The 22,504-nt window shown below is 39.5% G+C and overlaps 1 protein-coding gene across 1 annotated transcript in view; it reads right to left on the minus strand.

The window, feature by feature from the left end:
• Positions 1-3,763: 3,763 nt before the first annotated feature.
• LOC139766587 (protein APCDD1-like) overlaps positions 3,764-22,504 on the minus strand; it is a 440,210-nt gene continuing 421,469 nt past the window's right edge. Inside the window, 1 exon segment of the mRNA XM_071695440.1 lies at positions 3,764-8,836. Coding sequence (XP_071551541.1) covers positions 8,263-8,836 — 574 coding nt within the window. The 3' untranslated portion in view covers positions 3,764-8,262.

The following is a 22,504-nucleotide window of genomic DNA, read 5'->3' on the forward strand; positions in this document are numbered from 1 at the left end:
TTCAGCACATAAATCTACAAGCTCTTCACCATTTCCATTTATAACACTGAACACTCCATGTATACCAATTATTCCCTCAACTGCCACATTACTCACCTTTGCATTCAAGTCACCCATCACTATAACCTGGTCTTGTGCATCAAAACCACTAACACACTCATTCAGCTGCTCCCAAAACACTTGCCTCTCATGATCTTTCTTCTCATGCCCAGGTGCATATGCACCAATAATCACCCATCTCTCTCCATCAACTTTCAGGTTTACCCATATCAATCTAGACTTTACTTTCTTACACTCTATCACATACTCCCACAACTCCTGATTCAGGAGTAGTGCTACTCCTTCCCTTGCTCTTGTCCTCTCACTAACCCCTGACTTTACTCCCAAGACATTCCCAAACCACTCTTCCCCTTTACCCTTTAGCTTTGTTTCACTCAGAGCCAAAACATTCAGGTTCCTTTCCTCAAACATACTACCTATCTCTCCTTTTTTCTCATCTTGGTTACATCCACACACATTTAGACACCCCAATCTGAGCCTTCGAGGAGGATGAGCACTCCTCGCGTGACTCCTTCTTCTGTTTCCCCTTTTAGAAAGTTAAAATACAAGGAGGGGAGGGTTTCTGGCCCCCCGCTTCCATCCCCTTTAGTCGCCTTCTAAGTCACGAGAGGAATGCGTGGGAAGTATTCTTTCTCCCCTATCCCCAGGGATAGGGGGAGAAATTATGTCTGGAAAGATACCTCAGTAGGTGTTTCATTGCTGAGTATAAATAATTTGCATTGTGCTGCGCATAAAATACAAGTTGTTAAACCTGGAATATCATCACAGGATGAAATAGACAAGATAATCAGAAATGTTGCAAAACTGCTACTTATTTCCATCATTCAACGATGGCATAAGATGAACTAAAAAAGATTCAGGACAGGCCGCAAGAACCTAAGCTATGCGTCATCCATGATACACCCACAAGGTGGAACAGCACCTGGCACATGCTGAAAAGAACACTACAAACAAAGGAGTCACTATGTTTGTATGCTGTTACGAACTCCAAAATAAGGCAACTCAGCACCACATTATGGTTAATTATGTCTAAATGTGCAAAAGCTCTAGAACCCCATGGAGTGACTCAACATCTACAGTAGGTGATCTGATACCTCTTGTAGTTTTCTTGAAACAACTCTTCCGCCAAGCACATCAAAAGTTTCTGAAGTAATTGGTACCTCAGTTTCAGGCTCTGAACAGATATCGAATCAATGATCAAGTCATCCCAAGATAAAAAAGCAACACAGGTAAAAAACATCATAAAACAAACAATGCGAGCTGATGCTGAAAAAGAATTGTCCTTTTTTCCTCTCCTTACATCACTGATTAAGTGAAATCATCAGTCGCCAGACTATAAGAAGAGCTGACTCAGCTGAGCACCAAGGCAAATAAAGACCATGAATCAACCAGAAAACAAAGTCAACTATTCAAACAGTTAACACAACCAACACCTATGGAAGATTGGATGAAGCAATGACCTCTATTTCAGTAGTGATGATGAAGCAGCAGAGACATGTACCAAGGAAAAGTGCCAAGAAATATACTATGAGGTATCAAAAGGAAAAGAGTCAATGGGACCAGTGAAGACAGTTTGCGATGGTGGAAAGAAAAGATGAGAATCTACCCTGATTTGGCGAAGGTCGCTTGCTGATATCTTTGCTGTCCTCCAAGCAGCATCCCCAGTGAGCAGCTATTCAGTGGTGCTGGTTTGACCTGTGATGCAAAATGTAAGTGTCTTTTATGAGGGAAGGCAGAGAAACTTTTGTTTTTGAAGAAAAACTTGCTTATCTTGAACTTTAAACTTTGAATGAGTGATGAAAGAACAGCTGTTAATAAATCAGGAGTTAAGTTAACCATTTTTAAAAGGGTTGGGGGAAGTGGTTGGTGGGGTGCAAGTAAAGTTAGGTCCCTGTCCCCCATCCTGGTAACGACTTGTGCTGCTGAAACTAGACATAAGAAACTATAATCATACAGTACTTTGTAATGAAAGTAGCTGCCATTTGGAAATGACTGATGTTCTATAAGGAATGAATTCTTAATCTATTAAAATATAAAACAAAACACCCTGAAAACATCCACATCCGCAAAATACATAAGCATATCCGCATACATATCTGGATCCATGGATCTCTAAATTCAGACATCTGATACATCTCTACAGCACACATCCCTTACTTTGTGTGCCAAAAATAACATGCACTTCATGTACTACACACCTATTACATTACGTACCGGGACACCTCGCTAGCTGCATGTACAGCACAAAACATGTACCAGACACCTTACTTTATGTACCACACCAAAAATGTACCTCGTGTACCACATACAGCACACATCTATTAATACACTACACATGTACAACACCCATCACAAACATCTACTTCATGTATCGCACATGAGATATACTTCATGTATCACATGCATCACTTATCTCTTCATGCACCACACATGACAATTACTTCATGTACAGCATGCAGCACACACTTATCATTTTATGTACCACAGCCAGCATACATCTCTTACATAACACGCACTTCAAGTGCAACATGCAGCACACATCTTTTACTTCATGTACCCATGTAGTATGCACCTATTATGTACCACATATAACATGTACTTTATGCACTAAATGTATATACCAGATGCAGTACATACTTCTCTTACTTCATGTCCCAAACATAACATGCACTTCATGTGCCATACACAGGGCATATTTCTCACCTCCTGTACCACACACAACACACATGTACCACACACACTATATACTTCATGTATCATTCATAGCACGTCTCTTACTTCATTTACAACACAACATATACTCCATGTACTACATGCAGTACACATTACTCCATGTACCACTTGTAACATGTCCTTCATGTGCCACATGTAGCACACCTCTTACTTCATATGCCATAAATAACATGAGCTTCATGTACCACTCATCTCTTACTTCATGTGTCGCATGCAGCACAGATATCTTACTTCATGTACCACATGCAGCACACATTTCTTACTTCATGAACCACATATGTACTTTATGTTCTACACATGAAATGCCTTTTAATTATGTACCACACTGAGACACATCCCTCTTACTTTATATACCAAATAGCTCACATCTCTTACTTCATGTATCACATGCAGCACCCATCTATTAATTCATGTACAACATATGACATGACCATGTACCACATGCAGTACAGACCTCTTACTTTATGTACCACATATCTCAATTCATATACTATACATAGCATGAACTTTATGTACCACACACATTTATGCACCTCTCTTACACTGTTAATGAGGGAAATGTACTGTTAGTAACCAGAGTTAGCAGACTCTGATTCTTCCTGACTGGCCGGGCTCACATGATAATTCCATGAAAGATATATGGAGAGTCATCCTGACAACTGTAGAATCCATAAAAAAGTAGGCCAGAATGGATAGTGAGGGACAGAGGTAATATTCAAGAAGGCTCCTTTATATATATAACCCTCAGACCCTTCTTCTAGGACTCCTGCAGATGAACAAGGAAATGGATTACAAAGGGGTGAGTTTTTTGATGAGATTGTTCTCTTCTTCCTCTAATGATACTACAACGTTGTCAAAGGATGACTCTCCATAGTGTGTAATCTCAGATGCGGAGTCCAGAAACATATATGCACAATTTTTATAACTAAGAATGAAGGAAAAGAATAGATTGAGGTACAAGTAAACGCCCTTAAAACTTTTACATTTATTTCATACTCTAAATGTACTTCCATGTTTACATATTTCCAGCATCCCAGGAAGTTGTCAATGAGCCACCATTTACTGAGCTGTGTACCCCCTAATACCTCCATTCTTCCCAAACTTCATGAAATCAAATTTGTGTATCACTTCACTGTGTTACTGTCCACTACAGGTGGAAGTGACAAGGAGAAAGGAACTAAAAGAAGTAATCATCTGACGTCCTGGACAAAAATGGAGGTGCCTGGCTGAAAAGTTTTCTTCCATTCAATAACAAAGTAACATCAGCGGACTCCAGAAGCATGAACTACACTATATAACTTCAATAACACAAACTAATTCACAGGCCACAACAATGATAATCAGACAAAAGTATTGTTTACCTAAGCCTGTTCTCTTAGGAAAATGGGGAAGCCTGAATACTATTGGCCTTTAATGCTATCAACTTTATGGAGCCAAGAGGAATATATCTGTTTTTATCTACTTCATTCCCATGAAAATTTGTGCAGCACAATCTTTGTTTTGCTAATTTCCAAGTAAAACCCATTGTTTTTTATACACAACTCTATGGGGTTTCTACATTTGACAAAAGTATCTAGCTAGTTGATAAAATATCCAGGAGTGTTAATGCATCATCAGCAATAGACTAGACTGAATATTTTAAAGGAAACCAACTAAATTCTTCTGTGGAAGCAAAAGACACTGGTGGTGAGTAATCTTTACTACATGAATCCTTTTTCTCAGGTATTCGAGTCTGACAGTTTGATGTAATGCACATGAATTTCTTTGACATTATCGTGAACAACCTAACAATAACTATGAACCTTTCAGTTGCTAATGGATCCACTGGAGTTGGGAGCAGGACTATCATGCATGTCTATCCATTCAGGATTAAGGTGGAGAGTGTGTTATGCTGAAGTACAAGGGAATTAAGGAGGAAGCTGGGTGGGAACTAAGAAGAATCTTACAGGGATATAAGGGCACTGAAAAATAATCCATACTTTGCGCAGGGTGTATGGGTAGGAACTAAGAAGAAGAAACTTACAGGGATACAAAGTTATCAAAAATAATCCATGCTTTAGGCAGGGTGTAAAGTGGCAGTGTGACAGTGGGAGACGCATTCACATTATCATTGTAATTTAGTCATTTTGGGGCAAAAAAACTTGACAGACTGGGGATTTTAACAATACATAAAGGCTGAAGAATGCTGTTTACTTTACATATGAAAAGATCCCCTGTGTGTACAAGAAGAAACAAGGACAATCAAGAGAATTTTACTGAGAGGAAACAGGGGCTTAACCCAGCTGCTGATGATATTGGTGAGGAGACAAAGGAAGATCCTAAATATAGAGAAGGGGATGTACAGAGATTTCTGAATGTAAAAGAGACATGAGAATGACTGCAACCTTGAGATTTGCATAACAATTACAAACTCCTAGTTTGCATTGCTCTCTTTTTCTCAAAAAAGACCCTCTCATTGCCACCTGTAACAACACTGTATTCAGTTGACAAAACGAGGTGACACACTTTGTGTTTACCAGACAGAAAGTAAAACACTGCTGATAATCATCCACTTTGAAATAATAAACTAGCCCCCCTACCAAAATTTTTACTATTGCAAAAACATTACCAAATGAACACAAAACAGATCGACTAGATTCTGCACTTACACAATGTCCTTACATTCATTTTTATAAAACTCATAACATTACATATTCATCTATCACTAGCGCATGATATCTTTTTTCTTATATAAGGAAGACTAGACTCCTCAGTGATGAGGATCAATTCTCTCATTTAACATCAGTCATTACCAGTGTAATATTGGTAAACAAACTCGAATTAAAAAATGAATGCCCTGAGTTACCACTCATGAAACCATTTGTTACTCTGACTTTATTTCTTTAATTATTAAAAAAAAAAAGTCTTAAAAACATGGACAACTTTATAATACACACCTTCCCATATCAGTGGACTTGTTGCAAACAAACATTAAACGTAGCTCAAGTCTCAGAAGAACAATGCATCCTCCCTCTTGCCTATGCCGCTTACACACACAGCACAAGCAACAGCAAGCAGGAAGGGAAGATAAGGGAAGATTCCCCCTTTTCAATGATGTGAAGCTATACCTTATGTGACTTAACATTCTTGTGGCAGGGTTAACTTTGGGTGCAGCTCATAGCAAAATGAGCAGAGGAACTATTTTGGAGTACATACTTTTCTCTTAACACTGGATACTAACTATTATACACATATAATCCACTTCTTTACATAAAATCTACAAATCTACAGAAAGTAAACATTTGTAAATTAATCACTGATTAAATACATGGTCATCAGTGACCCTGAAGGGGACACTTAACCAAACATTAGCAAACATACTAATGGTTGAATTAGTCCACTATCATATTCTATCTTAAATAGTCTCTAACAGTACACACAAGGAGTCACACATTTGTGGTGTAACTATACTATACAGCTGCCTAAAAGACAAAGATATATACAGAGAAACAAACATACTTGCAAATAATAGAGTGCTAATAAAGATAATGTTTGGGAAATTTTGCAAGTTCATTGGTATGGATGCCATCTTTAATATGAGGCTGAGGTAGGTGATTCAAGTTTTAGGTGGAGAGCCACTGGTACCTAAACAGGTCACCAAGTCATCTGTCCCTAGAAGAATTAATGTTACTCTACTCAACTGGTTTTTGACAAAGAATTGACGTCTGCTTATGAAATAAAAATGATCTAGTTATTATACTGACAGTTTAGCATTAATTAATTAGTTGTTGCACTGTTTTGTATTGTATTTTAGGAGGTTATAAGCTGGTAGAATTCTACTTTCCTGAAAACACTCAAACATCTCTTTCTGTTATTTACCAAACCACTCAAGGTCACACTGATTTTCAAATAATGGCACTAAAGTTGGTGAAAATACTTCCTCTCTACCATCTGTGATTAATGCACATTACAATAATTCCTAAAATGCATCTCCCTCTACAGCCATCAGTGAGCATTGAGCAGTTAGGATACAATATGCTGTAACATAGGTAGGATGGAAGACTCTTCTTTTGAGTCATTCTCTGTTCTGCACTATGCTGATGCATTACAGAACCAAAAATTAATTTGATTGTTGATATTTTTCCTTTTCAAAGTCTAAATACTTATCTGTATGTTCTAACCTTCAATGAGATACAATTTTGAATAAACAAATGTAACTAGCTTTCATAAATTAATATTTTAACGCTGTTAGGCTTGGTTCAGTTCACTATGCTTAAGTTTACTAGAGTAGCCTTACCAAAATATTTCGTGGCTACCATGACAAATGTTTTTAATAATAGTAATGTTACTCGGAAAAGGTGGCAATCTTTTCAAAAGCAAATGTTTGTTGATATTGCAAGACCGTTGCATTACCAATGAGGCTGTTACTGTTATCAATATATATCGTTTTTTTAAGTACTCTTAAAATGTGAAAAATTTTCATTTCTAATAAAACATAAATGAAACTAATTCATTCCATACAGTCGTGGAAATTTTTATATCTTAATGTGCGACTTAAAAGTCATCAAGTTCATAAAAGGTTTGAAGCGTAAACTTTGATTTTCCTCTTCCAAGTCAATAAAAAATGTGGTGGTGAAGGAAATCCCCAACGTAACCAATACCCTTAAAAAGCTTAAAATAATAAATTTTACAGGCAGACCTGTATCCATAGACTCATTTGTTATGTGATCGCCATTTTGACAGTCAAAAAAATTTTCTGCAAACAATTTTCAATGAAATACTACTTCACCTTGTAAATAGCACCTGACATGAAAATTACATATTTCATTTTTTCAAAGCATTTATGAAATCAACAACAAATTCATTGTTTTAACGACCACCAAACAGGGGCAGGACATAAGTCTTAGTAATACCTGTACAACAGTGATTTTCTTTGTAAAATTCAAATTTCAATGATTATTCGGATATATGATGATCTTACCGATACACTAAAGTAGTATTCATCAAGTCTACTTCTTAAGACTAACACACCAACTGTAATTCTACATTCTTGTACAGCTAAATGGAATGTTAACAAACAACTAAGTGAAGAAATGGTCAGAGTGAAGATTATATAAAAAACAAAAAAGACAACAAATGGACGTTACTATGTTTATGTTTTCATAAATGGTGACAAAGTCCTAACATAAAGAACAAACGTCAGCATTAAAATCTATCAGAGATCTATCTATCCTTATGGAAAATGCACTGTAGCATATCAAAGACAATTATTTGGCTACAATGCACTGCTGAATACCACTTTTTAACCAAGCACTGAATTTATAAAAGTGAAATTACCTAATATCAACACATATAGATTAGTATAGGTAAATATGGTAACAACATATCACTTTTCATACTGATTTTGAATGAGTTTAATAGTTATCTATGACAACATACTGTACGACCCCTAAAACTCTACGGTAAATGAACAAACTTTCACACTGTAATTCAGGGTTTCCAAGTAAGTGGCAGAAAGACAAAGAGAGCAATAATAACTGGGTTAGAATAGATAGAAGTGGCAGGGGAGGCCGTGCGAGCACCCATCATTGGTCGGAGGGAATTGTCCTGTTCATAGGTGTTATAAGGTCTGCAGCTGACAAGTGGTGGTCCCCAGCTGGTGGGTCTAGAGGAGTCACCCATCTGCCGTGGAGTGGTGGGTGTCTGGCCCAGCTTTAGCCACATGCCACCCTTCTCATCCACACCTGTGCAGATTATCTCTTTCTCGATAACGGGCACCCGCACACCCATAGCCTGACAACCTCCTGTAGAAGTCACATCCTGTGATTTCTTGGGTGCCCACTTACCTGGCTGGCCACACTCCTTCCCTTTATACGAGTTCAGAGCAGTGGCTATGTCAGAGTCCTCTGGTGTCAGCACAAGGCGAGTGACATTAAAATCATGAGCGTAGGGTGTGGGCATTGCATGGGTGTAGGTGCCAGTTGCCTTGAGGGTGAATGAGGGTCGGGAACATTCAGGATCGTGGTAGTAGCGTAGTACCATTGACCACTCCTGGCCTGCTGGGCTGGAAGATTGTGATGGGGTAAATATGCATTCCTTTCAAATAAACCTCGAGGTTCTTAAATCTCCAAACTTGGATACCATAAGGCTTAAAAATTTTCCACCCACACTTTCCTGACTCTAAGACAACTTTATAGCTTAATTCAACCTTTCAATTTCTTGTTACCATGCTGTAATATCTTATCCTCATATTGAAGTTCTGTACCTAAGAGAACTCACTCATGGAGTGGTCAAATCTGTCCACAGATACAGTAAGAGACACTCTCCCTACAATCTGGACTTTTTTTAACTTCAGTCCTAAAATTGTTTAATAATAATAATAATAATAATAATAAAAATAATACTGGGGTCAACATGCTGTTAATGGAATGAACCAGGGCATGTGAAGCATCTGGGGTAAACCATGGAAAGGTCTGTGGGGTCTGGATGTGGATAGGGAGCCATGGTTTTGGTGCATTACACATGACAGAGTGAATGAATGTGGCCTTTTTTTGTCTGTTTTCCTGGCAACAACTCGCTGGAGCAAGGGGTAGTGATGCTGTTTCCTGTGGGGTTGGGTAGCGAAAGGAATGGGTGAAGGCAAGCAAGTATGAAGATGTACATGTGTATATATGCACATGTCTGTTTAAGTATGTGTATGTATATGTTGATTTTTTTTATTATTATACTTTGTCGCTGTCTCCCGTGTTAGCCTGGTAGCACAATGAAACAGACGAAAGAATGGCCCAACACACCCACATACACATGTATATACATAAACGTCCACACACGCACATATATATACCTATCCAACGTATACATACATATACTTGCACAGACATATACATATGCACATATTCATACATGCTGCCTTCATCCATTCCCACCACCACCCCACCACACATGAAATGACATCCCCCCTCCACCCGCGTGCGTACAAGGTAGCGCTAAAAAAGGACAACAAAAGCCACATTCGTCCACACTAAGAGTCTAGCTGTCATGTGTAATGCACCGAAACCACAGCTCCCTTTCCACATCCAGGCCCCACAAAACTTTCCATGATTTACCATAAATGCTTCACATGGCCTGGTATACCACATCGTTCCAATTCACTCTATTCCTTGCATGCCTTTCACCCTCCTGAATGTTCAGGCCCTGATCACTCAAAATCTTTTTCACTCCATCCTTCCACCTCCAATTTGGTCCCCCACTTCTCCTCATTCCCTCCACCTCTGACACATATATCCTCTTTGTCAATCTTTCCTCGCTCATTCTCTCCATGTGACCAAACCATTTCAATACACCCTCTTCTGCTCTCTCAACCACACTCTTTTTTATTACCACACATACCTCTTACCCTTTCATTATTTACTCGATCAAACCACCTCACAGCACATATTGTCCTCAGACATCTTTCCAACACATCCACCCTCCTCCGCACAACCCTATCTGTCACCCATGCCGCACAACCATATAACATTGTTGGAACCACTATTCCTTCAAACATACCCATTTTTGATTTCCGAGATAACCTTTTCGCCTTCCACACATTTTTCAACACTCCCAGAACCTTCGCCCCCCTCCCCCACCCTGTAACACTTCCGCTTCCATGGTTCCATCCACTGCCAAATCCACTCCTAGATATCTAAAACACTTCACTTCCTCCAGTTTTTCTCCAATCAAACTTACCTTCCAATTTACTTGTCCCTCAACCCTACTGCACCTAATAACCTTGCTCTTATTCACATTTACTCTCAGCTTTCTTCTTTCACACACTTTACCAAACTCAGTCACCAACTTCTGAAGTATATGCATGGGGTTGTTAGGGAGGTGAATGCATGAGTTTTGGAAAGAGGGGCAAGGATGAAGTCTGTTGGGGATGAGAGAGCTTGGGAAGTGAGTCAGTTGTTGTTCGCTGATGATACAGTGCTGGTGGCTGATTCATGTGAGAAACTGCAGAAGCTGGTGACTGAGTTTGGTAAAGTGTGTGAAAGAAGAAAGTTAAGAGTAAATGTGAATAAGAGCAAGGTTATTAGGTACAGTAGGGTTGAGGGTCAAGTCAATTGGGAGGTGAGTTTGAATGGAGAAAAACTGGAGGAAGTGAAGTGTTTTAGATATCTGGGAGTGGATCTGGCAGCGGATGGAAACACGGAAGCGGAAGTGAATCATAGGGTGGGGAGGGGGAGAAAGTTCTGGGAGCCTTGAAGAATGTTTGGAAGTCGAGAACATTATCGCAGAAAGCAAAAATGGGTATATTTGAAGGAATAGTGGTTCCAACAATGTTGTACGGTTGCGAGGCGTGGGCTATGGATATACGTTATGCCAAGAGTCATTTACCCTCCTCATGGACCTGATGAATTTTGCCTAATCTTCCTGATGAGTTGCCAGTGCAAAACATCTGGGAAGGTGGTGTTCAACCGACTACAACAGAATCAACTTTTGAGATAGTGGTGCTCAACACACGACTACACAGAATCAAAGAACAGATGTCACCTAATATTAATGGTTTCACACATGGTAAAGGAGTACACAACTGTATCACTACTTTCCTAACAATTCATAGGGACAGACAGCATACTGCATAAGTACACCACATTTCTTGACCTAAAAGCTTACACTGATATTGCTAACAGGCAAGTTATTTTGTATGAGCAAGCAAAAATGGTTACAGGTGGCTGGCTGGTCTATTGGATACTTGGCTCTCTCCCTCACAAAAAGTCCACTGCTGTTTCAAGGCTACAAAAGTGATGTTAAAGACATGCTACTTGGCACTCCTCAAGGTGGAGTACTTAGCACCACCCTGTTCGATTTATAAATTCATTATTGAAACTGATTTCATAGTGTCCTAGAAATATCACTATGAGTCATGCTGAGGATATTCTTGTACATACCAAAATATATTGTGCAATGCAGATTGCTGTTAACTATATACGCATCACCTGTTAAAACCTTGGCTTCATCAGTTCTGCAGATAAAACCACAGTCTTCAATAACCAAATTGTGGACCATATAAATTGAAAATTGGTGGAAAACTGACAGTCTCCTTTAAATATCTTGGTGAGTCAGTCCAATGTACTGCAGCTGGTATGCAAAAACTAAATCAACTATGTACAGATAGACTCATAGCTCTTAAAGCTGTTGCAGGGTACAATCCTAATTATGGTGCAAATATCAAGATTCTTAAAATGATGTACTTAGCTTATACTACCACACACCAATAACAGCAGAGGTATCAATAGACTTGAAAAAATGCAAAATGAAACCTTAAGAATCATACTTGGTTGCCTGAAGATCAATAAAGTACTCAACATGCAGAAAGAACTTGGCATTCCCAGCACTGAAGACAGAATACTGGAAATCAATCTCATGACAGGACTGAAACTTCTGCATGGTGATTCAGATAGTTGTCTCTAAAAAACTGATAAACCATATATGCCATGGCACAAGTGAATCTAATTAATGGATCCAAGTAACAGCTAACCACATGACAATGTTTGGAGTACAAAATTTGCATAAAATTAAGAAGCAGCAGCATTTCCTTCATTTTCTTTGATATCATTACTCCTACTTATCCTCCTAAGAATCTAATTACTTATAATTTTCCCCTTCAACATATATAGTAACTCCAGACAGAAAATAACATAGCCTAGTGCATCTATACTGATGGTTCTCGCAATTCTGCCACAGAAAGGGCAGGTAGTACTGCCAATATGATCCAGCCCAATGGTAACAGATTGAGAGATTAATGTGAGAATAAACAGATGGGTATATACCTTACTATTTGAATTGTCTGTTATACTTATTGCTCTTGAGCTGGTAGAAATGATTGCCACAAACAGTTTAATTGTCTGATTTTTTATCTTCACTACTTGCTCTTAACAACCTGAGATCAGAATGTAACATGTTGGTCTCTGAATCAAGAGACAAATATTCAAATATTATTGCTCAAGGGATTCATATCAAATTGTTATGGTTTCCATAGGCCTCAGACAAACTTGCACTTAACAAAAGTGATGCTATAAAGTCTCAAAAGCATAATTACAATGGAACTAACAGACCTCTTTGAAGCATGAAGACGAGTTCAGGTAAGGACAAGCAGAAACATTTTTCACTGCAGTGAAATGTGTATCAGTAAAACATGTATAATGAGAAAGTAGTAAAATCAGCAGATTACAAGATATTGTAACTGCTCGATTAAGGCTAAGCTTTAAGTACTACAGGCATTTTGACCTATCTGGAGATGTTAATAATATGAATAGCAAAGTTTGTGGCCAAAGATTTGGACACAAACTAGAACACTGTCTTAGAATGTGAAAAAATAGAGCATTTTAAGGATAGGCCTAAACAAATCCTGCAAGAAATGTCACAATATCTTATTGTTAATAAGATACCTGAAATTTTAAATTTATCAACTTTTTGCATCTTTTTTTTTTTTTTTTTCCGCTGTCTCCCGCGTTTGCAAGGTAGCGCAAGGAAACAGACGAAAGAAATGGCCCAACCCACCCCCATACACATGTATATACATACGTCCACACACGCAAATATACATACCTACACAGCTTTCCATGGTTTACCCCAGACGCTTCACATGCCCTGATTCAATCCACTGACAGCACGTCAACCCCGGTATACCACATCACTCCAATTCACTCTATTCCTTGCCCTCCTTTCACCCTCCTGCATGTTCAGGCCCCAATCACACAAAATCTTTTTCACTCCATCTTTCCACCTCCAATTTGGTCTCCCTCTTCTCCTCGTTCCCTCCACCTCCGACACATATATCCTCTTGGTCAATCTTTCCTCACTCATTCTCTCCATGTGCCCAAACCATTTCAAAACACCCTCTTCTGCTCTCTCAACCACACTCTTTTTATTTCCACACATCTCTCTTACCCTTACATTACTTACTCGATCAAACCACCTCACACCACACATTGTCCTCAAACATCTCATTTCCAGCACATCCATCCTCCTGCGCACAACTCTATCCATAGCCCACGCCTCGCAACCATACAACATTGTTGGAACCACTATTCCTTCAAACATACCCATTTTTGCTTTCCGAGATAATGTTCTCGACTTCCACACATTCTTCAAGGCTCCCAGAATTTTCGCCCCCTCCCCCATCCTATGATCCACTTCCGCTTCCATGGTTCCATCCGATCCACTCCCAGATATCTAAAACACTTTACTTCCTCCAGTTTTTCTCCATTCAAACTCACCTCCCAATTGACTTGACCCTCAACCCTACTGTACCTAATAACCTTGCTCTTATTCACATTTACTCTTAACTTTCTTCTTTCACACACTTTACCAAACTCAGTCACCAGCTTCTGCAGTTTCTCACATGAATCAGCCACCAGCGCTGTATCATCAGCGAACAACAACTGACTCACTTCCCAAGCTCTCTCATCCCCAACAGACTTCATACTTGCCCCTCTTTCCAAAACTCTTGCATTCACCTCCCTAACAACCCCATCCATAAACAAATTAAACAACCATGGAGACATCACACACCCCTGCCGCAAACCTACATTCACTGAGAACCAATCACTTTCCTCTCTTCCTACACGTACACATGCCTTACATCCTCGATAAAAACTTTTCACTGCTTCTAACAACTTGCCTCCCACACCATATATTCTTAATACCTTCCACAGAGCATCTCTATCAACTCTATCATATGCCTTCTCCAGATCCATAAATGCTACATACAAATCCATTTGCTTTTCTAAGTATTTCTCACATACATTCTTCAAAGCAAACACCTGATCCACACATCCTCTAACACTTCTGAAACCACACTGCTCTTCCCCAATCTGATGCTCTGTACATGCCTTCACCCTCTCAATCAATACCCTCCCATATAATTTACCAGGAATACTCAACAAACTTGTACCTCTGTAATTTGAGCACTCACTCTTATCCCCTTTGCCTTTGTACAATGGCACTATGCACGCATTCCGCCAATCCTTAGGCACCTCACCATGAGTCATACATGCATTAAATAACCTTACCAACCAGTCAACAATACAGTCACCCCCTTTTTTAATAAATTCCACTGCAATACCATCCAAACCTGCTGCCTTGCCGGCTTTCATCTTCCGCAAAGCTTTTACTACCTCTTCTTTTTGCATCTAGTCAGTAAAATTACCATACAATAATAATTAAACATTTACAAAGAATTGTAACATCCTATGTAATATCAACCTACATTTCTAATACTTTTGTGCTAACACTCGCAGGATGAGTGTGGGGTGCACAACAAATTTGCTAGGGTTACCAACACAAATCAAATCAATGTGGTAATAAAAAGGGTGTGGTTGAGAGCAGAAAAGGCTTGATGAAATGGTTTGGACATATGGAAAGAATAAGCAAGGAAGGGTTGGCAAAGAGGATATGTGTCGAATGTGGAGGAAGAAGGAGAATGGGAGACCAAATTGCAGATAGAAGGATGGAGTGAAAAAGATTACAATGGATTGGGGACTGTACACGCAGGAGGGTGAAAGACGTGCATGGGATAATGAATTGGAATGGGCTGCAAAGTCACATTCAGGCTACACTGTACTTCCTGTGAAATAAATTTACTGTAGTTATCCCTACACCGTTCTCTGAAAAGTGTATCCCTCCCTTACAAAAAAAGGGAACAAGTACTCCCAATAACAACCAATATTCTAGCTTTTGCCAACTCCTATGGCTGGACTTATGCTCTAAAACGACAATGTTAACACCTCCAGTGGATCTCAATGGTAAAAGCAAAAGAACAGCAATGTGCAGTGGGAAGATATGGTCAACTCCCTAAGTCCAGGGAAACACTAAAAGAGACAAATCAACACGTTACCTTCAATATTCTCTCAACATCTACAATGTTTTGCTAAACACAGGATACTTTTCCCAAAGGGTCAAAGAGTCAGGAGTAACAATGATACCAAAACTAGGAATGCCAGAAATGGAACTGAAGAACTACTACCCCATATTCATCCTTGGAGTCTCAGGTAAACTTTCAGCAAGTCTTGTAAACATTAGGTTAAGAGGACACATAGTGTTACAGTTATCTCCCCTCATTTCAAATAACTGTTTCAGTTATCCATTATATGGTCAGTTATCTATTTAAGGTACATTATATCCTTTTGAAAAAGTCTTATTATGTCACGTTACAATACGAAATTTTGTTTATTAGATTGTAAATGAATTATTAGTAGATATTCTTACTATTACAATTTATGGAAGACCAATGAACATGTAAGAGATAAAATAAGATAATAGGAAGTACTTGTATACAAGTATCCCTGGGGATAGGGGAGAAAGAATACTTCCCACGCATTCCTCACGTGTCATGGAAGGCAACTAAAGGGGACGGAGCTAGAAACCCTCCCTTCCTCGAATTTTAACTTTCTCAAAGGGGAAACAGAAGAAGGAGTCACACGGGGAGTGCTCATCCTCCTTGAAGGCTCAGATTGGGGTGTCTAAATGTGTGTGGATGTAATCAAGATGAGAAAAAGGGAGAGATAAGTAGTATGATTGAGGAAAGGAACCTGGATGTTTTGGCTCTGAGTGAAATGAAGTTCAAGGGTAAAGTGGAAGAGTGGGTTGGGAATGTTTTGGGAGTAAAGTCAGGGGTTGGTGAGAGGACAAGAGCAAGGGAAGGAGTAGCACAACTCCTGAAACTTGAGTGGTGGGAGTATGTGACAGAGTGTAAGAAAGTAAATTCTAGATTGATATGGGTAAAATTGAAAGTGGATGGAGAGATGGGTGATTATTGGTGCCTATGCACCTGGGCATGAGAAGAAAGATCATGAGAGGCAAGTGTTTTGGGAGCAGCTGAGTGAGTGTTAGTAGTTTTAATGCACAAGACTGGGTTATAGTGATAGGTGATTTGAATGCAAAGGTGAGTAATATGGCAGTTGAGGGAATAATTGATGTACATGGGGTGTTCAGTGTTGTAAATGGAAATGGTGAAGAGCTTGTAGATTTGTGTGCTTAAAAAGGACTGGTGATTGAGAATACCTAGTCTAAAGAGAGAGATATACATAAGTATGTGTATGTAAGTAGGAGAGATGGCCAGAAAGCGTTATTGGATTATGTGTTAATTGATAGGCACGTGAAAGAGACTTTTGGATGTTAATGTGCTGAGAGTGCAACTGGAGGGATGTCTGATCATTATCTTGTTAAGGCGAAGGTGAAGATTTGTATAGGTTTTCAGAAGAGAAAGAATGTTGGGGTGAAGAGATTGGTGAGAGTAAGTGAGCTTGGGAAGGAGACTTGTGAGAGGAAGTACTAGGAGAGACTGGGTGCAGAATGGAAAAAGGTGAGAGCAGAGGACATAAGGGGAGTGGGGGAGGAGTGGGATGTATTTACAGAAGCAGTGATGGCTTGCGCAAAAGATGCTTGTGGCATGAGAAGCGAGGGAGGTGGGCACATTAGAAAAGGTAGTGAGTGGTGGGATGAAGAAGCAAGATTATTAGTGAAAGAGAAAAGAGAGGCATTTGCACGAGTTTTGCATGGAAATAGTGCAAATGACTGGGAGATGTATAAAAGAAAGAGGCAGGAGGTCAAGAGAAAGGTGCAAGAGGTGAAAAAGAGGGCAAATGAGAGTTGGGGTGAGAGAGTATCATTAAATTTTAGGGAGAATAAAAGGTTGTTTTGGAAGGAGGTAAATAAAGTGCGTAAGACAAGAGAACAAATGGGAACATCGGTAAAGGGGGCTACTGGGAAGGTAATAAAAAGTAGTGGTGATATGAGAAGGAGATGGAGTGAGTATTTTGAAGGTTTGTTGATTCGTGTTAGATGATAGAGTGGCAGATACAGGGTGTTTTGGTCGAGGTGGTGTGCGAAGTGAGAGGGTTAGGGAAAATGATTTGGTAAACAGACATGAGGTAGTAAAAGCTTTGCAGAATATGAAAGCCAGCAAGGCAGCAGGTTAGGATGGTACTGCAGTGGACTTTATTAAAAGAGGGGGTGACTGTGTTGTTGGCTGGTTGGTAAGGTTATTTAATGTTTGTATGAATCATGGTGAGGTGCCTAGGATTGGCAGAATGCATGCATAGTGCCATTGTACAAAGGCAAAGGGGATAAAGGTGAGTGCTCAAATTACAGAGATATAAGTTTGTTGAGTATTCCAGGGAAATTATTTGGGAGGGTATTGATTGAGAGGGTGTGGATCAGGTGTATGCTTAGAAAATTGTATGAGAGAAATACTTAGAAAAGCAAATGGATTTGTATGTAGCATTTATGTGTGAAGTGTCTGGGGTAAACCATGGAAAGTTTTGTGGGGCCTGGATGTGGAAAGGGAGCTGTGGTTTCGGTGCATTATACATGACAGCTAGAGACTGAAAGTGAACGAATGTGGCCTTTGTTGTATTTTTCTAGCGCTACTACGTGTGCATGGGGGGGGGGGGTGTGTGTGTGTGTTTGTCATTTCATGTGTGGCGGGGTGGCGACGGGAATGAATAAAGGCAGCAATTATGAATTATGTACATGTATATATATATGTATATGTCTGTGCATGTATATATATATATATATGTATACGTTGAAATGTATAGGTATGTATATATGCGTGTGTGGATGTGTATGTGTATAGATATGTATGTGGGTGGGTTGGGCCATTCTTTTGTCTGTTTCCTTGCACTACCTCACTCACGCGGGAGACAAAGACAAAGTATAATAATAACAATAATAAAAAAAATTTGTATACAAGAATAGAAAAAGTATTCTGTTCTCTCTCTCCCTCTGTATTGGAATATTCTATTCTCTGTCCCTCTGAATAGGTTTTGGTAGGATGTCGTACAACTCTGTAGGGAAAATGTATCATATTATCTGTACACATCTTCATGATTTCAAAGAATTATGTTATAGAGGCCAGTATATTTGCCAAAGATTTGCTAAGTAAAATACGTAGAGGGAGATCACTGTATTAGGGATAAACTGCTATATTTTCTGTTCAGAGACCCCCTTTTTTTATTCATTAATGTAAAAATATGTTTATAACTTTTATACCCCTGTGTTTAGTATTCAACTACTGTTGGATGCTGATTATGAACTATAAAAGGAAGGGGGTGCAGTTGTAACAAGGGGGGACCTCTCTGGGAGTTGGATATGCAAAACCTGCTGTCCAGGAAGGTTGACGTAAAACCAACTGTCCAGAGGCTGAATCAAATATACTGGGAGTGAAACTGTGTGTACTGGTAGCTGAAATCAAATGTATGTAACCAAGCTGTACTGAAGTGTTGTGGGTTAGTATTCTACTGTGTTCTAGTGTAACATACTGAAGAAGATTTCTCTAAACAAGTGTTCATACTTGTATATACACACTGTTTAAGCATGGCAGATAATGTTAAGAAATTCAGTGAAACCCAGGATATAAATTTCCTGTATCATTGTAATTATGATGAACTGAACCAGGTGGCAGCTAATCATGGAATTTCTCTGAGGACACATGTCAAAAGTGATATGCACAGAGAATTAATTGATCAGTTGGTGTCCTTATAAATACTGGAGGAACCTGACATTAAAAAGTGATTATTATGAGAAATAGATGTAAAAAGGTAGCAATATAGAGATTGAGGTTAGAGTTTGAACTTAAGAAAATGCAACTAAAGGCAGAAAAAGAGAGAATACAGGCAGATAAAGAAGTAAGACTTAAGAAATTAGGAACAGAGGAGAAAACAGGTACAAGAAGAAGAACTGGAGATAAAGATGACAAAGTAAGTCAGTTACCAGGAGTTTATAGAAACTGAGGACTTCTTCATTCAATTTGAAAAACTTGCAGCTATCAAAGAATGGGATGAAAGTGACTGGGCTATGTTTGTACAGAGTAAATCTAAATTTAAGGATAGAAAGACATATGCATGTCTTAGTATGATGGAATCAGTGGATTATAAAGGCTGTTAAAGAAGCAGCATTGAAAACCTGGACACAGACGTGTAAAGGAGAAAGTTTAGGGACATCAAGAAAATTTGTGGACGAACTCATCCTGAGGTAGCTAGAGTGTGTGGAATGAAATTCGAGAGGAGGTGTAAGTATGAGGAGCAGAGACGAGGGAGGAAATGAGACAAGTAATCCAGTTAGAACAGTTCAAAAGTAATGTATACCCTGAAATAATTTATGAAATAAGTAAAGTGAAAAATATGATGGATGCAGCCAGGATGGCTGACCAGTTAGAATTAGTTCACAGATGTTACAAGGGAGAAATATCACATAAACGAAGTGATAAGAGAGTAAAAGGCAGAATTATGACAAACCTTATAAATATCCAAACTATTCAAAGAAATACTTCCCACGCATTCCCCGTATGTCGCAGAAGGCGACTAAAGGGGACATGAGTGGGGAGCTAGAAACCCTCCCCTCCCTGTATTCTAAGTTTCTAAAAGGGGAAACAGGAGGAGTCATGAGGGGAGTGCTCATCCTCCTTGAAGGCTCAGATTGGGGTGTCTAAATGCGTGTGGATGTAACCAAGATGAGAAAAAAAGGAGAAATAGGTAGTATGTTTGAGGAAAGGAACCTGGATGTTTTGGCTCCAAGGAAAACGAAACTTAAGGGTAAAGGGAAAGAGTGGTTTGGGAATGTCTTGGGAGTAAAGTCAGGGGTTGGTGAGAGGACAAGAGCAAAGGAAGGAGTAGCACTACTCCTGAAGCAGGAGTTGTGGGAGTACGTGATAGATAGTAAGAAATTAAACTCTAGATTGATATGGGTAAAACTGAAAGCGGATGGAGAGAGATGGGTCATTATTGGTGCTTATGCACCTGGTCATGAGAAGAAAGATCAGGATAGGCATGTCTTCTGAGAGCAGCCAAGTGAGGGTGTTAGCAGCTTTGATGCACAAGACCGGGTTATAGTGATGGGTGATTTGAATGCAAAGGTGAGTAATGTGGCAGTCGAGGGTATTATTGGTGTACATGAGGTGTTCAGAGTTACAAATGGAAATGGTGAAGAGCTCGTAGATTTGTGTGCTGAAAAAAGACTGGCAACTGGGAATAACTGGTTTAAAAAGAGAGATATACATAAGTATACGTATGCAAGTAGGAGAGATGGCCAGAGAGCATTCTTGGATTACATGTTAATTGATAGTCATGTGAAATAGAGACTTTTGGATGTTAAAGTACTTAGAGGGGCAAATGGAGGGATGTCTGATCATTATCTTGTGGAGGCGAAAGTGAAGATTTGTAGAGGTTTTCAGAAAAAAGAGAATGTTGGGGTGAAGAGAGTAGTGAGAGTTAGTGAGCTTGGAAAGGAGACTTTTGTGAGGAAGTACCACAAGAAATTGAGTGCAGAATGGAAAAGGAGAAGAGAGAGGCATTTGGATGATTTTTGCAGGGAAGTAGTGTGAATAACTGGGAGATGTATAAAAGAAAGAGGCAAGAGGTCAAGAGAAAGGTGCAAGAGGTGAAAAAGAGGGTAAATGAGACCTGGGGTGAGAGAGTGTCATCAAATTTTAGGGAGAATAAAAAGATGTTTTGGAGGGGGGTAAATAAAAAGCGTAAGACAAGAGAACAAATGGGAACATCAGTGAAGGGGGCTAATGGGGAGGTAATGACGAGGAGTGGTGAAGTGAGTATTTTGAGGGTTTGTTGAATGCGTTTCATGACACAGTGGCAGATATAGGGTGTTTTGGTCAAGGTGGTGTGCAAAGTGAGAGGGTCAGGGAGAATGTTCTGGTAAATACAGAAGAGGTAGTGAAAGCTTTGCAGAAGATGAAAGCCCGCAAGGTGGCGGGTTTGATGGTATTGCTGTGGGATATATCAAAAAAAAAGGGTGACTGTGTTGCTGACTGGTTGGTAAGGATAATCAATGTATGTATGGTCCATGGTGAAGTGCCTGAGGATTGGCGGAATGCATGCATAGTGCCACTGAAAAAAGGAAAAGGGGATAAAGGCGAGTGTTCAAATTACAAAGGCATAAGTTTGTTGAGTATTCCTGGGAAATCATATGGGAGGGTACTGACTGAGGGTAAAGGCATGTACAGAGCATCAGATTGGGGAAGAGCAGTGTGGTTTTAGAAGTGGTAGAGGATGTGTGGATCAGGTGTTTGCTTTGAAGAATGTATGTGAGAAATACTTAGAAAAACAGATGGACTTGTATGTAGCATTTATGGATCTGGAGAAGGCATATGATAGAGTTGATAGAAATGCTTTGTGAAAGGTATCAAGAGTATATAATGTGGAAGGAAGGTTGCGAGAAGAGATGAAAAGTTTTCTCAAAGATGTAAGGCATGTATAAGAGTAGGAAGAGAGGAAAGTGATTGGTTCCCAAGTGAATGTCAGTTTGTGGCAGGGGTGTGTGATGTCTCCATGTTTGTTTAATTTGTTTATGGATGGGGTTGTCAGGGGGTGAATGCAAGACTTTTGGAGAGAGGGGCAAGTATGCAGTCTGTTGTGGATGAGGGGGCTTAGGAAGTGAGTCATTTGTTGTTCGCTGATGATACAGCACTGGTGGCTGATTCAGGTGAGAAACTGCTGAAGTTGGCAACTAGTAAAGTGTGTGAAAGAAGAAAGCTGAGAGTAAATGTGAATAAGAGCAAGGTTATTAGGTTCAGTAGGGTTGAAGGACAAGTTAATTGGGAAGTAAGTTTGAATGGAGAAAAACTGGAGGAAGTGAAATGTTTTAGATATCTGGTAGTGGATTTAGCAGCGGATGAACCATGGAAGCGGAAGCGAGTCACAGGGTGGGGGAGGGGGCGAAGGTTCTGAGAGCA

This window comes from Panulirus ornatus, chromosome 4 (genome assembly GCF_036320965.1).
Source record: "Panulirus ornatus isolate Po-2019 chromosome 4, ASM3632096v1, whole genome shotgun sequence".
Classification (NCBI taxonomy): domain Eukaryota; kingdom Metazoa; phylum Arthropoda; class Malacostraca; order Decapoda; family Palinuridae; genus Panulirus; species Panulirus ornatus.